Source organism: Festucalex cinctus, chromosome 3 (genome assembly GCF_051991245.1).
Source record: "Festucalex cinctus isolate MCC-2025b chromosome 3, RoL_Fcin_1.0, whole genome shotgun sequence".
In the NCBI taxonomy this organism is placed as follows: Eukaryota; Metazoa; Chordata; class Actinopteri; order Syngnathiformes; family Syngnathidae; genus Festucalex; species Festucalex cinctus.
This window is the reverse complement of record NC_135413.1, coordinates 27,075,276-27,095,049: the sequence shown is the minus strand read 5'-3', so window position 1 is coordinate 27,095,049 and position 19,774 is coordinate 27,075,276. Positions and strand designations below refer to the sequence as shown.

At 36.7% G+C, this 19,774-nt stretch overlaps 1 protein-coding gene across 2 annotated transcripts in view; it reads left to right on the top strand.

Annotated features, from left to right (window-relative positions):
• Window positions 1-19,650, top strand: part of kitlga (kit ligand a) — a 41,370-nt gene extending 21,720 nt beyond the window's left edge. Inside the window, exons 2-10 of one of the 2 annotated variants that reach the window (XM_077517233.1) lie at window positions 5,092-5,202; window positions 6,635-6,691; window positions 7,966-8,118; window positions 9,800-9,977; window positions 12,337-12,399; window positions 14,083-14,180; window positions 14,316-14,425; window positions 14,523-14,577; window positions 16,189-19,650. In XM_077517233.1, the coding sequence (XP_077373359.1) occupies window positions 5,092-5,202; window positions 6,635-6,691; window positions 7,966-8,118; window positions 9,800-9,977; window positions 12,337-12,399; window positions 14,083-14,180; window positions 14,316-14,425; window positions 14,523-14,553 (801 nt within the window). In that variant the 3' untranslated portion in view covers window positions 14,554-14,577; window positions 16,189-19,650. Of the gene's footprint in view, window positions 1-5,091; window positions 5,203-6,634; window positions 6,692-7,965; window positions 8,119-9,799; window positions 9,978-12,336; window positions 12,400-14,082; window positions 14,181-14,315; window positions 14,442-14,522; window positions 14,578-16,188 lie in introns of both variants that reach the window. The other variant, XM_077517232.1, reaches the window with a different exon arrangement.
• The last annotated feature ends 124 nt before the right edge of the window (window positions 19,651-19,774 follow it).

Here is a 19,774-nt window from a genome sequence, read left to right as displayed (position 1 = left end):
AGGAGGCACAAAGTTATAAACTACCTAACCTGGACTTAAACTAAAACTGAAAAACAATAAAATTATTTAAATGCACATTAGAAGCAGGAAACTCTGAAAGACGGTAAAATTAAGCGATTAACTTAATGTACATTTTTAATAACAATGACTCGTTTTTATCGACATGCATATTTAATCATTTATTTAATTGTATTTTATTAAGCTACTGAATTGAATTTTTAGCAACATATTTGACAACAACTTAGGGGTCTATTTTCGTGCCTATTGCAAGTCTAGCTTGAGGTGCTAACAAAATCTGCACAGGGGTGGGCAAGACTATGTTCTGGTATTTTTGCATACATTTTTTTTTTTGGGGGGGGGGGGAGTTTTTCCATGCCCTTTTGTGGTTTGAGCAGGAGTTGTCGTTGGTATTTGTCAACTGTGGGCATGTGAAGCCCTTTGAGATTTGAGACTTTTGTGTAATTAAGGGCTATATAAATAAACTTGACTTGATGTTCAGCCTGCTGCAGTTTAAAATGTGTTTTATGCCCTTGTGGGTGTGAACACAACCAACTTGACTCTCATTCCCTTTAAAATCGGCACACGAGAGAAACAGATTCGCTGAAATGAATTCATCAAAATCCTATTCACACGACCTACGCTAATTGCTAATCGTTCCAGCAGGTGTCAAGTTTAACGACTTTCAGACATCAAACCCCCCGCCATGGTACATAGCGGTCTGCCAAATCTCTAAACAGGCGAATCGAGCAGATAAAGAACCTATCATGCGTCTTTTGCTCACAGAAAACAACAGTTCAGTGTTCAGTGTCAACAAGAGCAGAGCTTGTGTGCGCTTGCAAAAACAAAGCGTGCTCATGTGCTTCAGAAGTTGATAAAGGATTTTCCCCCTCGAAATGTCACATCTGGGAAGGCATCCTTCATGCGGCTGTCAGGCACCGATCGTATCCGCTTTGTGCTGTTCCAAGACGCTCGCCGATCTCCGCCGCGACGGAGCGGTATTTGCATAGCGGAGGCCACGCCCGCCGTTTCACGCGGTCGTCATCTGATAGCTTTTTGCTTCATGTCGCAACCCAGTGGATACTAAGAGCCCTCGGGGAGCCCCCGCCGCCGGTGGTCGGGAAATACTTTCCAAATGGAGCCAGACCAAGCAAGCCGCTGGTGTTTTAGTGTCAACTTGGATTGATGTGCAAGAAGCCTGCTGGGCGGGCGAGGTTGAGGCTGCCTGGACGCTTGTTCAGGGAAACTTGTAGGTCTTCATTCGGTCTGGTTTATGCCAAAGTTCAAAGGCGGGAATTAATGGTGAGCACTTCTGTCTTTCCGTGCTGAATGTACAAGGCTCCACTCCAGCCTTTCGGCGCACTTCACCGGAGAAGTTTTTTGAAGCGTGAAAGGGGGTGGTCGGTGACCGCTGGTGTCTGTTTTTTTAAGCACTTGCAGTGCTTTTTTAAGTATGAAAAATGCTACGTAAATAAAGGCTTGATTCCTTTGATGGGTTAACTTGCACACTGCTCCAAATCACACGGCAATCAAATCATGTTCATTCATCAAAATGTTAAATTAGCTAATGATGACAGCTGAAAAAAATGCACCTTATTAAATGCACGTCAGACAACATAAATAAACAAAAGTACTCATTTTAGGTTCATCTAAGATTCTAAACAGTGAATTGGTGTGCTTGCGAGGGTGAATAATTTTTTGTCTATATGTGCAGTCAGGGTGTACCTCATTTCTCACCAGATCATTTGGAATAGGCCGCAGCCAAGGTTATTTTAGTTAACTAATGCTAACGGAAAACAAACAAACTAAAATTTAAAAAACAATTTTAACGCCACAATTGGCTGGCAACCAGTCTAGGGTGTCCCCCACCTACTGCCCAAAGCCAGCTGAGATAGGTTCCAGCACCCACCATGACCCTTGTGAGGAATATGCGGTCAGGAAAATGGATGGATGGATGGAATTTTGTTCACAAAATAAAAATGAAAACTAACTGAAACTACATTTTATGTTTACAAAACTAACTAAAACTAACTATAATTATAGCAAAAATGGCTTTCGTTTTAGTCTTTGGTGATTAATTTAATGCATGAGCCTTTGGTGATGATTTTTAATGTATATTTATTTCAATATTAACCGGAATAAGGCCGTTTAAAAGTGTGTCACATAGAAGTGACGTCATCTAGCAACAGCCAATTGAAAAGCACCTTTAGTTGACGTCGCTCCCATGGTGTTTTTTAAATATTATGTAGAATAATACACATTTAAAAAAAAACAATAATACCGAAACTAACTAAAGCTAAAAGTAAGCATTTATTAAGTAATTAAAACTAGATTAAAACAAAAAACAAAACTCAAAACGAAATAAAAACAAACTAAAATGAAAATGGCAAAACTATAATAATAAAAAACCAGGCTGCAGCTCGCCCATAATAACCTGAATCGGGACACGTGTCACAGGAAACTTGTGAGATGTGTACTTCCTGATAGATTGGCTGCCGTTCCGTTTCACATCACAGTCGCGGGGGTCGAGGACGTGGCCCCGAAATGCAGACCCCCTCCAAAAGTTTTGGAACAACATGGTCAATTGAATTCCTTTGATTTTGTTGTCTGCTGGAAACATTTGAGTTTCAGATCAAAAGATGAATATGAGACAAACGTTCCAAAATCCGGGTTTTATTTTCTCGGATTTACATTTGAGGACGGAGAACTTGTTGTTTGAAGCTACCCATTTTTTTTCCAAGTCAGCAAAAATGTTGGAACATAATCAAATGAAGTCAAGCCTGTCACCAGATTTTGCATTCTTCATCTGAAATGCTTTTCCAGGCCTTTACCGCAGCCTCTTTCAGTTTTCTTGTTTGTTTATGCAGTTTCTCCCTTCACTCTCCACCTTCTCCTCTTCGGGGGTAAAATGCATTCTCTATTGGGTTAAGGTCCGGTGATTGACTTGGCCAGTCAAAGATGAAGTCTGATGAAGTCATTTATTGCGTTGGCAGTGCTTTTGGTCATTGTCTTGTTGCATGATGAAGCTTCTCCCGATTAGTTTGGATGAATTTTTCTGTACATTGCCATCACAAAATGGTTCCGCAGACTTCAGAATTCATTCTGGTTTACAGGCTGTAAATAATGAACAGTTTCAGCAAGTGGTACAATTCTCACAAGAACGTGTAAAAAAAAAAAAAAAAAATCTATGAAAAGATGTATCTCACTAAATGTAGGAGTGTAAAAAACAAAAACATATGTCTTGTGACATTTGTGAGTCTGAGCAGAAAAGTCCGTACTATCGACCAATTATAGAACTATTAATTTTAGTCGGAAGACTGTAAATCTGGTACTGCAGCACCGCGCCAGGATGGCGCCAAAAGTAGATGTTAGCCTGATAAGTGGCTAGCACGGATTAAGCATGTACAGTATGAAACTGTCCAGCAGTTTTCCTTTGATTTCTTTTTGTGCTCTTTGTCCTGCACAACTTGGATTTATGTAATCAAATTTTAAGCAGACAAGACTTTGCTTAACATTTTTCCCCTTTTTTTTTTTTTTTTTTTTTTTACATTTTTAAGTCATGTTCAATATTTTCTTGCAATCTCACTGGTTGCTGGTCACATTATATAACAACCTGTTAAAACATTTTTTTTTAATTTTTTTTATTTCTGTTTGATTTTTCTCATCGCATAACATTTTTCTATCCATTTTCTGAACCGATTGCTCCACACAAGGGTCATGGGGGGTGCTGGAGCCTATCCCAGCTGTCTTCGGGCCGTAGGCAAGATAAACCCCAGACTGATTGCCAGCCAATCGCAGGGCACACAGAGACGAACAACCATCCACACTCACAAGCATACCTAGGGACAATTCGGAGCGCACAATTAACCTGCCATGCATGTCTTTGGAATGTGGGAGGAGACCGGAGTACCCGGAGAAGACCCACACGGGCACGGGGAGAACATGAAAACTCCACCCAGGAAGGCCAAAGCCTGGACTCGAACCCGATTCCTCAGTACTGGGAGGCGGACGTGCTCACCAGTCAACCACCGTGCCGCCCGCATAACATTTTGTTTTTGTTTTTTTTTAAATATTTGATTAATTCTCATAATAGAATACCATTTTTCATTCCCGAGAATTCTTTTGGCTAATTTGAAATAAATTTAAAAAAATGATATTATGACTTTTGTTTTTAAACATGACAACTTAATTCTCATAAAACCTTTCTTGGAAAACATTGGGACCTCCGTTCACGAATGACCTTAAAAATTACATCATAAATTCTCTCGGTTCCCGCACTATTTTTCATTTTACGAACAAAAGTGGCATTGATGGATAGAAGGCTTTTTTGTACATTTTGTACAACATTTTTGTCATATTTTTTTTCTCATTGCATTACATTATTTTCTTACTTTAATCTCATAACTTTACAACTTTATCCTGCAAACTCACTATTTTGTTTTCACAACTTTTCTCTTATACTCATATCTCACCATTTGTGTTTGTAAGGTCATAACGTCATTGTATACGGTACAATTGGTTTTGTCACTTGTTTTGTCACTTCATTACATTTTGTGTAACATTGTGTAAATGATTTTTTTTCAGTAATATAACAATTCTATTCTTCAAACATTCTTTTTTCTGCAATATCTCAACTTTGTTCTTACATTACGATTTTATTCCCATAGAAAATTTTGATTTTTTTTGTGATATTATGACTTTATTTCGTGAAATATATATTTTTAAATCATAGTATTTTGACTATTCTTATGACATTCCGACTTTTTTCAGTGTTTTTTCTTCTGTCATTCACTCAACAACTTTTCCACATAATACTTTACAGCATTTGTGTAACTTTACAACTTTTTCTCGTGCCTGTGTGACATTACAACTTATGAATTTGTCAGAAAATTATGACATTTTTGTTGTGTTTACTAACAATATCAGTGAGGCCTGCTGCTTATTTCCTCATTAGTTTCTAAGAACAGAATGAACAATTCTGAGAATTGTCGTCTGATCCCCTAATTGGAAAATTCCATCGAAATGGTCTCGCAGCTCATGTGATGTTGTTACTGACTTGTTGTTTGTGGGTTTTTTTTTTTTTTTTTTGGTCAGATTCGGATACGCGTCTGTGTCCATTTACTGCTGCTGATCACGCTCGGGGTGCATTCGAGTAAATTCGACGTCAACCCGGTGACAGATGACGTGTCGAGACTCTCGATTTTGGTAAGAACAAATAAATGCTACTTCCATTCACAGCAATATCCTACCGGTACTTTTATTGTATCCTGCAAGCGCACGTTAACATTTGCTGTACTGATTGTAGCTACGTAAGCTAAAGCCGTCATTACATTTATGTGTCAGACATTATTAATATTGTCACTTTTATTCTTTCAGTTCTTCTCATAACATTTTTCCTCTCAATATTTACACCTTGAATTTCATAACATTACAAGCTCCTGCGTCCTACAACTATCTTGTATTGTAACACTTTCAAAGTTTTAGGCCTTATACTCAATTAATATGAAAAAAAAATCAAAATAAATAATATTATGACTTTGTTCTTGCATTAAAACTATGACTCACATTTGGCTTTTTTTCCCAACTTTATCTCATACTATCACAATCGCTTCCCGTAATGTTAATATTTTTCTTGCAACATTCCATCTTTTATTTTTTATTTTTTCCCATAATATTTTGACTTACCTAATTGTATTACAACTGTGTTCTAATCTAATTTTATATGGGTAAATAAATAAATACATAAATCTGAATTTCACAACTTTTTTGTGTAAGAGTACAGCTGTAATGTTATGACTTTCTCTGGTGACATATTTTTTCTAAAGTAATTGTAAATTTATTTGTAACAGCGGGGCTTTTTATTTTATTTGTGGTTTGTTTTGTTTTGGGGTTTTTTTTGTCTCATGACTTTGTTCTTGAAATAAATTACAAATTTTGTTGTAATATCATCACGACTGGATTTCTGTAACGTTTTTCACAATAATATGATGTTATTGGTGTAATATTACAAATAATTATTGTAACATAACTTTTTCCCTAACATTACAGGGTTATGACTTTCTTCTCATAATGAATTATGTTTTGTAAAATGACAACTTTATTGCCGTATTAACTTTTTTGGCACTTTGGCCATTTATTCGTGTAACCTTTACCTAATATTACAACTATATTTGTAGAATTTCTTTTTCTGTAATTTTTCAATTTCATAATACAGTATTATTATTTTTTTCCCCCACAAAATGTTTCTTTTTTTTTGTAATGTTGCCACAGCATTTAACCTTTTTTCCCCCTAATAATGCAAATTCCAATAACATAACTTTTTTTTCCCCCCCCAAATAATTTGACTTTTTCCTAATACTCTGAAGTATTATGAAAAATTGCTGTCCACGGGCCACAAGCGTGTTGAGAATCTCTCTTGGAGGAAACGTGGCTGACAAAGAACATCTGGACGTAATTGTGCACAGTTGCTTTAAGAGTCACCAAGCCGCAACATAATTAGGAGAGTAATTAGGTGCACTTGACAATTGTTGCTTCAAAAGAATCCTACTCGACTGCCTTGAAATGTGCGTTTCCGTTCATGTTTACTGCCCTTTTGTATTTGAACATTCACCTTATTTGTCTGGTTGTCTTTCTACAGAAACATAATATTCCCAAAGACTACAAAATTCCTGTACATTACGTACCGAAAGACGAGGTAAGAGGACACCCCCTCCCAGTCTAACCATTTGGTGACGTTTGAACATTTGTGAGCAGCTTTGTGTCAAATGTCGCACTCGTGTGATGCAAACGTAGTCCCAAACGCCATGAAAAAGTCACATGATATGTGAAAGGATAGCAACAAAAAAAAACCGTTGGAATGAAAAAAGAATACTCCACAAAATAAGCATTAGGCCTAATTTTACAAGGGAGAAAATAATAGAATACAATTTAAGTGATAATATTCGCAAGTTATTTGCGTAACTTAATGTTATGGGTTTTTTTTTGTTGTAAGTTGTAAATTTATTGTGCTAAAAAAATGGTTGTGTTTTTATGAGTTATGCAAATATTATATATAAAAAAAAAAAGTTGAAAGGTTAAAAAAAAAATCACAAGATTGCATTGATAAGTTTTAATGTTAGGAGAATAAAACATTGCAAATTACCCAAGAATAGAGTGATCTTGTTGAAACAAAGCTGGAATGTTAAGAATGAAGTTGTAATATTTATATTTTGTACAAAAGTTATGGCACGAGCAAGTTATTTTAATTGCAGATAATAGTGTTGCATTGATGTTTTATTTTTCCTTATTCCGAATATAAAGTCATAATTGCAGTGATATATGACTTTTAAAAGTTGTACTGTTATGAGACTAACATGAAAAAATGTTTTACAAAAAAATTCTATAATTAGAGCTGTCAAAGAATTAGTTTTTTAAATGAATCGTATCTTAGAATTTTGATTAAGCACTTAATTAAAAAGGCTTTTTATCAACATTTTTTCTTTCACCATTTAATTTTATAAGGACGTCGTCAACATTTTTTTGATCCACTGCACACGTTCATCCTCCTTTTTACTAATCAGTTAATTACTTTGCATATTTTAAAGTGTGGGAAAAAAATGACCCCGATGGTTTGACATGAACAAATATTCTGAATGTCATACGCAAAAACTAATGCATGTAGTTCTGTTTTGTTTTTTTTTTGCTCCAATACAACCTGTGCTACCTTTTAACGTAACCATCCGCTGTCACCTGAAGGATCATCTGTGGCCAATATTAATAGTGTGATTAATCTGTGTCAATAAATGATTAATGCAATAATTTTTTTTGTGATTAATTCATTAGTTAACGCTAACTTTGACAGCCCTGAATTTTAATGGTCCCAGAATGAAGTTGTAATAATGCCTAAAACATTAAAAAGGTACAAATGTTGGTGTTGGCATTTTTCTACTTGTATTGATTTTGTGTTTGTTTGTTTGAAATATTTTTCAGGGTGGGATGTGCTGGGTAAAGCTCAACGTCTTCTACCTGGAGGAGAGTTTACAAGACTTAGCGCACAAGTTTGGCAACATTTCGTCCAACAGAAAAGACATTAGCATATTTATACAAATGCTCCAAGAGCTGCGGCTCAACATGGGCTCCGTGGTAAGAACTGTTCATTCAAAGGGTTTCTTTCTTTATTTATTTTCATTTATTGTGCAAACCACGATTACTATTGCAACAAAAAAAAAAAAGAATGTAATGATTTGCAAATGTTCAAACTGATGAGCGCTGTTGATTTTTATTGGCAATTATTCTCTCCTTTTGTATTTGTTGCCTGCAACATGTTACAAGAAAAGTGGGACGGGGGTGGGGGGGGGGGCAATAAAAGACTGTCAACGTTGAGGAATGTTCAAAAAGCATATAAATAACATTTCTCAATGTACAATTGCATCATTTACGGTCAATACGATCCTCAAGAGCTTCAGAGAATCTGAAGAAATCTCTGCACGCGAGCAGCAAGACCGAAAACCAAAATCGAGCGCCCATGTCATTCGATCCCTCGGGCGTTGGCACGTAACGTCTACAATTTTACGTCTACAAATGCAAGTTAAACTCAACCATCCAAAGCGAAACACATTTATCGACAACACTCAGAGGCGCTTGCGGCTTCCCCCGAGCCTGAGCTCAACCGAGATGGATTCACGCGAAGCGGAAAAGTATGCCGTGGTCTGACGAGTCCAAATTTCAAATTGTTTGGAAATAATGGATGTTGTGTCCTCCGGGCCAAAAGAAGGAAAAGACTAGACAGATTTTTATCAGCTTAAAATTCAAAGGGCAGCATCTGTAATGGTATGTGGGTGAGTTAGTAACATTGCATGCATAACTTGTATTCAACATTCAAGGCTGTATTAATATTGAACGGTACATAACACGTTTTGGACCAACATGCTGACATCCAAGCAACATTTTTTTTTCTGGGACGTCCCTGCTTATTTCAGCAAGCCATAGTCGACGCGCTTTACAACAGCTTGACTTCATAGTAAAAGAGTGCAAGTGCAGTCGCGACCCGTCTCACATCAATAAAGAATGTAAAAGAATTACACCTACAATACTTCAACAATTAAGTGTTTTTGTTGTTGTTGTTTTTTGTTGTTTTTTTGGGGGGGGTTTTGCATGTTGCAGGCATCAAATTCAAACTGAGTGAACATTTGCTCCTGTATATACTTGTATTATTTTATGAAATAATTGGGTAATTATGAACAAATGACATATTTTACATCCACATTGAAACTAAAAGTGCCTTGAACTTAAATGTGAGCATGGCAAAAGTTAACTTCATTCCTCAACCATTTTCACTGAAGCAATCCGCTTCGCTCCCGGGTGTGTTTTACTGGATTTTGACTGATTTTGCAAGGCCCATTAGAATATTGTGTTCTATTGCTATAAAAACATACTATATTTCTATCTGTTTCTGTTTTGCAGCAATTAGCATTAGAATACAGCTAAGTTTCATCAGTACAGTACATTCATGCAAAAATATTGCAAATTCTTACAATAGATTCTTGGTGAAAACACTGGCAAAAAGAGCTTGTTTCAGCATGGCCCTGCTGATCTCTTATACTCTAGTGTCACCTGCTGGTCGTTTTTTGTAACACCTTCCATTGCTTTAAGCCACCTCTTCATGTCAGAACCTACATCAACGCCTTCTGTATGCTCTTGCATAAAAAACAACAACATAAAAACGTCTAAATATGTTATTGGGAGTGAAGGACAAAGGATTGAAAAATGTAGTTACACGTTTTTTGGGTTTGAATGAGTTAATGTTCCGGCTTGCTGGTTTCAGGAAGCGGTCATGTACGACTTTGAGTGCCACTACCGTGAGGAGCGGTGGCCCACGGAGCAATACTTTGAGTTTGTGGCCGACTTCCTGGCCAGCGCGCAGCACAGAGACGAGTCGGACGACTGCGAGCCTCCTCCCTGTCCCACGACGCCCTACACGCAAACGGAACAATATTTAAAAGGTTCGTGCTCGCCTCTGCCTCCGTGCACTAATCAATATTTAAAAAGTCAAATTGTTTTGCTGCAATATTAGCAAGTTAATCTTGTTACATAACATTTTACCTGTCAAAAAATATGACTTTATTCTCCTAATGTTACAAATTATTTAGTAAGATGGCCATATCAACCTATTTTTGTAATATTACGACTTTTTTTTCATTAAAAAATATAATAATAATAATAATAATAATAATAATTGTTACGGTGTAAAATTTTACCTGCTGCTCCACATCGACAGAAGCATTATGCACACACAAAAAAAGCAAGCTGCTCACTGAGCTGAAGTCCGCTGATATTTTCTATCATCGCCCTTGATTTGACTTTTTGGAGGCATATTTTTCCAGAACATTTTGTGATGAACTTTGAACGACTGCTTCTCGGCTGTGTGGGAAAGTTATTTTAGGAACTGGAACTTTTGTCTCGGCCAAATCAAATGTTGATGGTTCACTCGTCCAGCGGCAAACATGAACGCTACAAACGTGTCACCGTTATCACACCTGATTCCATCTCGCTCTTTACGGAAGGCCGTCCATCTAGAGATCGTTCACAGTTGAACAAATTCCGTGATGATATATATCTACACGCATAAAGCTCTGGAAACACTGCAAAATCAGCCAATGTACTGATTTTGCTGTTTATAGGTATCCGTTTGCATAAAATGAGCATTTTTGTTTGACTCGCTGCTAACGACAGTGACCAAGCTTGAAAATCAATTAACTGAAAGGGATACTTGACTAATTGGCCAATTTTCAGCAGTGAAAACTTCATATTTTGTCCAGAATTAATTTGATAACTTCATTATTTTTCATGTACAATTAGTACTCTTAAAAACTATTTTTTCCTCTTGCTGTTGACTGATGATGACATCACCTCTGCTGAGGAAGTAGAAAACAGGTGAGCCTAGATTGGTCATTACCTACTTCCTCAGCACAAGTGATGTCATCATCAGTCGACAGCAAGTAGAAAATTTGCGTTTTAAAAGGTATCAATTGAACATGGAAAATGATGAAGTTACTACATTAATTATAAACAAAAATATTAACTGTTTAGTGCTGAAAATGGCTAAATGAGTCAAGCATCCCTTTAATGCCGCAAATCACTTTCCCCTCTTGAAATTTGCTGAAATGCCATTCATCTGTTTCAGCCCCCAAAAACCGCCACAATTTTTTGCTATGTTTTTAATAAAGTAAAAATAGTTTTGTATAAATTGGAATAAATGAATATAAACATAATAAAACTTAATGTAAAGAAATTTGCTGTGCCCTGATTTTAAAGGCCCGGTCTGCCGTTTTCACTCAGGAAAAGGCGCTTTTTAAATACACGATTTAAACAAACTACTTCTCAATTTACAGCTATGGGCTTCTCTTAATGTCTGGTGGTGATTTTTTCCTCTACCGCCCTCCAGCCTGTATTTGCCATTTTGTGTTTGTTTTGTAAACAGCGGGACGTTTCTGTGGAAAGACAGTGTTTACACCCCTCCAGCCAATCGCAGAGTGGGGGGGTGGCGTGTCGCAAACGGGGCCGGTGGAATGTGTCGGCTGCGTGACGTCACTCCCGCAGCAATTTGACAGCACGCACAGATTATTTTTTTTTTCACTCACTCACTCACAGAAGCTTACATGTGCCGACAAATTCGCCCGGCCCCATTTGCGAGACATCCCCCGCCCCCCCCAGCTCTGCGATTGGCTGGAGGGGTGTAAACACTGTCTTTCCACAGAAACGTCCCGCTGTTTACAAAACAAACACGAAATGGCAAAAATACAGGCTGGGGGGAGTGGGGGGTTTAGGAAAAATCACCACCAGACATTAAGAGAAGCCCATAGCTGTAAATTGAGAAGTAGTTTGTTTGTTTGTTTGTTTGTTTAAATCCTGTATTTAAAAAGCGCCTTTTCCTGAGTGAAAACGGCAGACCGGGCCTTTAAAGAAAATACGGGGGAGCCGCTTTGAATGGCCTGGAGTTGTCTGCATTCCATCCTCAAATTACACCAACACCCTCTTCTATCAAAAGTCAGGCAAAATACCGAAATAAAGAAAACTCCACTCATGCACGCTGGCCATGAAAATAGTGCCCAATAAGTCTGCTTTCATGGAGGACTAAAAATCTTGAGACTTTTTACGGCTGAGTGGCTGAAAGGCTGAAACATTCATGATCCAAATAATTACCAATCCCTAGTGCGGATTAGCAGTTTGGATGATGGATGAATGGATTTAATAATCAGTTCATCAATTTTTTTGGATGAGTGTCATCATTTGCAGGTGTTAAACGGAATGAACTTGTATATTAATAGTCAGTCAATGAACGTGTTTCGTGGCTTATTTCAGGATTGCCGTCGTCCAGCAGCAAAAGCTCCGAATGCGACGCGTCGTCCACAGGCTGCCAAACACGTACGTCTACTCGTCTCATCTTCTTGTGTTCTTCCCACGTCCTGCCCGCATGCTTGACTGTTTGAAGTGTGTGACTTGTTAGTGCGTGGCTGTGAAACCAGTCCAGCTGGTGTGTGTGTGTGTGTGTGTGACAGATTTTGAGAGAACATTCGGTGCCGTCGCGTTTTTGCTTTGAACCTCCTTCCTCGTTCACGTGTGCTCATTGTCCTGAACCCTGCGACATCGTCAAACCTTTTGACTTTTCCACGTGACTTCATATAGAATGAATTGAATTAAGCATGCACAAAGTCATCAGTTGACTGCCGTGCAACAGTGAAGTCCCTCCCCCCTCCTCTTATCACATGAACTGCTTTAAACCGCAGGGGAACTGTTCGAGAAATATTTCACATGCCTGTTGTGTGATTTATGAGGTTTCAAAAGAATCAAATATTGTTTTTGGACATTTTCAAGCAAAGAAAAACAAAATTTCTTCATCCCAGAAAAATATGATTTGCAAACACAACTCGAGATGGTTTATCAAGCGCTTTAATAGGCAAGGCAGCTTTATCTATGTAGCGCATTTCAAACACAAGCTAACTCAATCTGCTTCACATCATTAGAAAATACATTTCCAAACAAAATAATTGAAGTCATTTAAAAGGAAAGTAAAGAAATAAAAAAGTATCTTACTAATATTACTTAAAGAACAAGACGAGTAAGATTTTGGAAAAACTGATATTAAAAATGCCTGCAGCGTAACAGCGAAATGCTGATCCACCATGTTTGCCAATAATATGACATATAACATTCCAAGGGATTATTCACAAATGTATCTCTTTATTCCAGTTATACTTATTATAAAAAATTTGGGTTTCAACTTCAAGTCAGGATTCGGCTTTCAAATTAAATTGGGGTTTCAAGCATGGTTGCAGTTTTGAAAGTAGTGTTTCAAGCCAGATTTGGGATTTTAAATAAGGGTCAGGGTTTCAAATTTGCTTTTCAAGCATTGGTTGGCCGTAAAAAAAAAAAAATACAAAATAAAGAAAAACTTTCAAGCCAAGATTAGGGTTTCAAAGTGTGGTTTCAAATGAGGTTACCGAATGATGACCTCAAGACGGGGTTATGGTTTTATGTTAGGACTCCAAACTAAGGGTTTAAGTCAAATTTTAGATTCAAAGTACAGTGCAAGTAGTGTTTCAAACTAGGGTAGGGTTTCAAAACATGATTTAAAATCAGGCTTAGGGCTTTCAAGAAGGGTGGGGTTTTGTTTTAGGGTTTTAAGCCTTGATTACATTTTTAAAAGAGAGTTGGTCTTTAAAATTAGGGTTTCAAAGTAGGGTTTTTAAGTCAGGGTTTCATGATCCACATGAGGGGAAATTATTTTTATGAAAATCAAATAAATAAATAAAAAACCTCTTTAGCAACACAGCTGGGTTTCTTATTAGGGTTTCGAGCCAGTTTTTTATTTTGAAAGATTGAGTTCATTGCAACATTCCAACTGTTTCACAATATTATTATTATTATTATGTTGTTCATTTTAGATGTTGTTGATGTTCATGTCGTTCCTGCTCATTTTGAATGCTTCTGATGTTGTCGCTATTGTTGTTGTTCTGCGGTGTTCATTTTTTGTTGTTGATGTTGATTTTTTTCACGTTTTACTGTTTGATGTTATGAATCTGATTTTGTCGCTGTTGTTGCTTGCAGACCAAGAAGCGCGTCTGCTTCCAGAGGTTGTGGAACGAAGTCTTTTGTCTTTACTCTTCATTCCGTTCTTGGCTCTCATCCTGCTGTTCGTATGGAAGGTGAGTCACCTTTTTTTTTTTTTAATTAGCTACCTGTGGCGCTTTCATCTTTGCCTGCAATTTACTGCAGCAACCGTCGGGCCTGTCTGTCGTCGTAAGTATTAAAAATTGATTTCCCATCTTCCCCCTGAGCAGCTCAGATCGCGACGGAGCAGCCGAGATCTTCCGCAGACTCCCGGAGAAGGCGTTCTCTTCACAGGAACGGAAGGCAGCGTACCTCCGCTAGATTCACAAATGACAGAAAAGTACATTTTCTTTCCGGTTGGTTACCAAAAAGTTGATCCCGGCTCCTTTCTCGTCCCGTCTTGACGCCGTTCTTTCTTTTCTTTGCTGGCGTTCCAGAAACAAGCTGAACGTGATTGAAACTGTGTAATGAAACCTCAACTGCTTCAGCTTGGTAAGCAGACATTTTGATCCCTTATTTGCATTATTTTCTCACCCTTGGGTCAAGATTGTTATAGTTAATGAAATGAAAACATTCAAATTGAAGGGGAAAAAAAAAGGTTAAAGCAATTCTTCACATATTTAGCCCATTATAGCAATAAAAAGTTAATATTTTGTCTATAATTAATTTGATACTTTCATTATTTTTCATGTGCAATTAGTACCTTTAAAAACACATTTTGCAATTTGCTGTCGACTGAAAATGACATCACAAGGGCTCAGGTAACCAATCACAGCTCAGCTTGTGCCAGCTGAGATAGGCTTCAGCACCCCCCGTGATGAATAAGTGGTCAAGAAAATGGATGGATGGATAATTGTATGTGGAAAAATAATGAACGTACCAAATTAATTATAGACAATATTATACAGAAATTAACTTTTTATTGCTATAATGGGGTTTTGGGTTAGTAAAGGATAATGTTTAAAAAAAAAAAAAAACTAACTGAAACTAAATCTTACATTTCTAAAAATAAAACTAACTATAATGACGAACAGTGTCCTTTGTTTTTATTTTTGCCAATTAAAATCATACATGAGCTTTTGGGTTTCATTTTGGAATGTTTGTTATTTTGGTATTGCTGTACGTCCTTATAGAAGAACCATGGTCAGATGTTTAAGAATTGTACTTTATTACGCAATATTTTTTGAGCCTTTTGGTCTATCTTCTATCTGGAATACGCCATATATATATATATATATATATATATATATATATATATATATATATATAGAGAGAGAGAGAGAGAGAGAGAGAGAGAGAGAGAGAGAGAGAGAGAGAGAGAGAGAGAGAGAGAGAGAGAGAGAATAAAAGGAAAAAATAAATAAATAAATAAATAAACAACCTAAAACTAATACGGGGAAAAAATGAAGCTAAAATGAATCATTATTGTAGTCTCAATTTAACCTGCACAACTTATTTTGACCAAAACATTTTTTTTCTCGATATTCCTATTTGAGCAAGTACAACTTCTATATTTTATACAGCCCAACTTTTGTAATATTTGAGATAGTTTTATTTGAACCTGCACGTCTGAGGGATTCATGTTGAGCCTATTTTTATTTGCATCATTTAGTGGAGATTTACTGTAATTTTATTTGAAGCAGTCAGTGTAACTTTTGGGGGATTTATGGCGGCTTTATATTAATCCATTCCATTGTTTGGAGACTTAACTGAAAATCCATCAAAAGTTGGTTCAAAAACAAAAGTTTTTTTGGAGCTCAGACAACTTTGGGGAAATTTAAAGTAATTTGATTTTACCCTGGGAAACTTTTCCAGCTGTCGTGTTTTGAATCGGAACATTTTTACCAGAATCAACTTTTGTGTTTTTTGTTTGTTTTTGTTTTCTTCAAATAGTCTTGTGTTGACCTGTGCAAAGTTTTTTAGTAGTCCGAATTGCACATGTGCAACACTTTTACGGGATTTATGCTACTTCTCATTTGAATTTGCACAACTTTTATAGGCTATAAGTGAGTCTTGTTTCAACCGGTGCAAATTTTGGGGGATTTATGGCAGACACATTTGACTTTTTTTTTTTTTTTTCTTTCCTTCTCTCACTCTCTCCAGGTGTCGACAGTGACGTTCCACAGAGGAGTAACCACAGTTAATGATTCAAAGAAAGAAAGGCGGAAAAACAAAACAAAGAACTGCTTCCGGACTGCTCTCTCGGAACCGACCGCCACCAGCAACCACCATTTTGTCTGTTTCACCAACCACCGACGACTCTTCTACTGTATGGATACGCTTTTTTTTTTCTTTTTCTTTTTTTTTTGCTTTAAAACTGGGTTAATTCCTTGAGGAGTAAGAAAACCAACAAGAAAAAACACTAACAAAAAAAAACAAAAAACAGACTGATGTTCCGATTAGAAGCTCCTCCCCCAGCATTTCTCCTCCCGGACTTGATGGCATCCTCACAAACTCTAAGCAAGCAGAATAGAATGCCGGAATTTTGACCACCACAACAACGTTTTGTTTTTTTGTTGTCCCCCCCCCCCCCGGCGAACCCCTACACACACTCGTCCTCTACATTCCACAAGAACATCATCTCCATTTTAGTCTCCTCGTGGGGCTTGTACGCTCTATTTATTTATTATCACACTCCAGAAGCACCTTTTGCGTTTGACGCGCACTCCCCGGAGGAATCAGCGGACTGTTGGTTGAAGGCACGGGGCGGGAAAAGATGACAAACATGACAAAAGGAATATATGCAGTGGAAACTTAAAAACAAAAACAAAAACAACTTTTTGTCTCAAGGACAGAATGCAAATAATCATACCATAAAATAAATACTATGATGCAAGTAGTGTTTTAGGTTATTTTTTAAACATTTTTAACTGTTATACAAGTGTAAATAAATAAGTTAACTATTGTTAATAGGGAAACAAAAATACGAAAAGGAAATCATGCAAATAATCTGTTACGGGGCTGCTTCTTTTTTTGTTTAGTTTTTTTTTTTAAGTATTTTTTTATTGTCATTTATCATCAAAAAATAATGCAAAAATGATCTTAAGTCCTTATAATGTAAAAAAAAAAAAAAAAAAATCAATTGTAAATTTGAAACACCACAGAGCAGGGGATCATTAAAAAAACTGTCACATAAAAAATGTAAAGTAAATACAAAAAGACTCCAACATGGGTGAAAAGTCAAGCCCTTGTCTCTGCTCTTAAACGTTGTGGCTGTGTCAGCTGAATGCTCTAAAACCCCCTCACCAAGTACGTCACTGGGCACCGTTTTGCTATGCCCAACAATTCTGGAAATAATGAAAAACAATTTCACACAATCTCTCCACAATTGAGTACCACCTATGCTACTGTGTAGTTTTTGGTCTTTGCGCATTTTCAGCAATTGTATTCAAATATGAATGCCTATAAGCAATTTAGCAATTCCCTGGATTCACTTTACAGGGTCTTCAAGTCATTTTTATATTTCTTAAAGAATATAAACATGGGAAATAATGCGGACACTGTAAAAGCTTAACTAATTGTTCAGGCAATATTTTAAGCTCCGTTATTTGCTGTCATTATAGTGTTAAAAATGTTAACTTTGGAGGTTCCACTGTATTGAAACGCACGCTAGCTGCTATGCTAACTGTAAAACTGTAATGTACGAATGCAAAAACAGGCCATGGATGCTCATTAGCGCCTTTAGCCTAGCAAAGCATGATGACATGCCTGGTTTAAAAAAAAAAAAAAAAAAACACATGCGCAGCCCTCCCTTTTTTTACATTTTGCCTTACTGTCTCAAATCAAATCTGATTCACGTCAAAGTCGAAAAGCTACGTCAATTAGCGTAGCGCCAGTGACGGCTAACCCTGTAAAATGTCCATTCTGACCGGCTGCTTGGCGGCTAACAAACAACAGACGTCCTCCGCCAGGCGTCCATTTTTCTTCCGCTTCGCCGCACGTCTTTGATGTGCTGTCCTAAAGCTAACCGTGCTAAATTTACAAGCAGGAACATATATGCTTTACAGATGTTTAACTTTTTTTGTAGACAATGTAGACATTATAAAGTGTACTCAAAATGTTACTTTTTCCAAATATTTAATTTAAAAAAATAATTTAAAAGTGGTTTATTTTACATTCAAAACTCTTCAAAACTCAAGTATAAAAGTATAATTTCTGCCCCTAATTTAAAAAAAAAAAATTAAATGTAAAAATTAAAAGCATGTATATGGGATATGGATTACTTAATTTGGACTCCAAGTAAATTTTACATTAAAATTGTCATTTTTAACATGGCAGCATTTAGTAAAAGAAAAATTGGACTAATTTTAACTCGAATTGAGATCAATGACAATTGTAAAATGTTTAATTACATTTTTTTTTAATTAAATTTAAAAGTAAAAACAAAATAACCTAAAATTGTCCATGATGGTATCAGGTATTGTCAAAACATATATAAAGTGTATTTAATATAAATTATATTTAGGGATGTCAACTAACGTGTACATAAATTGAAGAGAAAGTTTTAATTTAAAAATATAAAAGTTGAAATGTAATTAAATTAAACTTAAATGGCCCATGATGGTGTCAGGTACTGGGTTTAATTCTAATTAAAAAAAAAAAAAAAAAAAAAAAAGTGATTTCAAAACTGTTGTATGACATTTTATGTTCAAATAAAAATGTTAACTTATATGCTCAAATCATCTAAATTGGTCATCAAATGATCGAAGTGCTATCGCTCACCTAAATTTGCCTGTAATTCAGAATAACTGAATAATAATAATACAAAAAAAAATGAATTTAAATGTTATTTTATTATTTAAAAGAACTAAATAAATAATATAACTAAGAATTGTCCATGTTATTCTCAGGTTATCTACTCTGCATTATTTATACAGTACTATATAAGCGTTCCCTTTCATCGCATTTGTTGCTTTCTTGCTTATGCCAACATCATCCGCACTGTAATCAAATGGCTCAAGTTCTCAATAACTGAATGAACGGAAGTCCCCTCGTGCCTTTTGTTTGATTGGACGGACGCTGATCATGTGGCGAACTCCTGTTTGAAATCGTGATGACCGGACCTCACCTCACCTTTCCGATGCGCCTGTTGGCTTTCCGATGTCGTTCCATTGGTGGTTATCTTACGCGTCCCGCACGGTCCCCGAGATGACACCGCGACAGTTTCCCGCCCTCCTCCCAGCGACGGAGCTCGCCTTTCCCTTCACATGTTGACTTTTGACGAAAGCTGTGAATGAATGAAAACATGGCGGCGGTGTGTTTGTTTCGTCAACTTTCGCCCGCCTCCTGAATTCTGTTGTTCCTACTGTTTCTGAACGCCATTTAAAAAAATAAAATTAAATATCACAGTGGGACAATCCAAACTTCCAGACAGTAAAGAAGTCTGGTGGACCTGCAAAAAGGCAGATATTGATATTATTGTTATTAGTATGACTATTACGATGATGATGATGAATGCCCAGCTGCTACTCTGGGTGAGAACTCTACTGTATTCTGTATTTTTGTATAAATGTAAACAAGCATACATCCAATATGAATAAAGTACGTGTATCCTGAAAACTGTAATGTGCATATTTCTCTTTGTTCACAAACATACCCCATTCAGACATTCGCTTCGGGCCAAAAATACTTTTCACTGCTTTATGTGAAGACTCATTAATTACACGCCAGTCAAAAGTGTCACAGATTG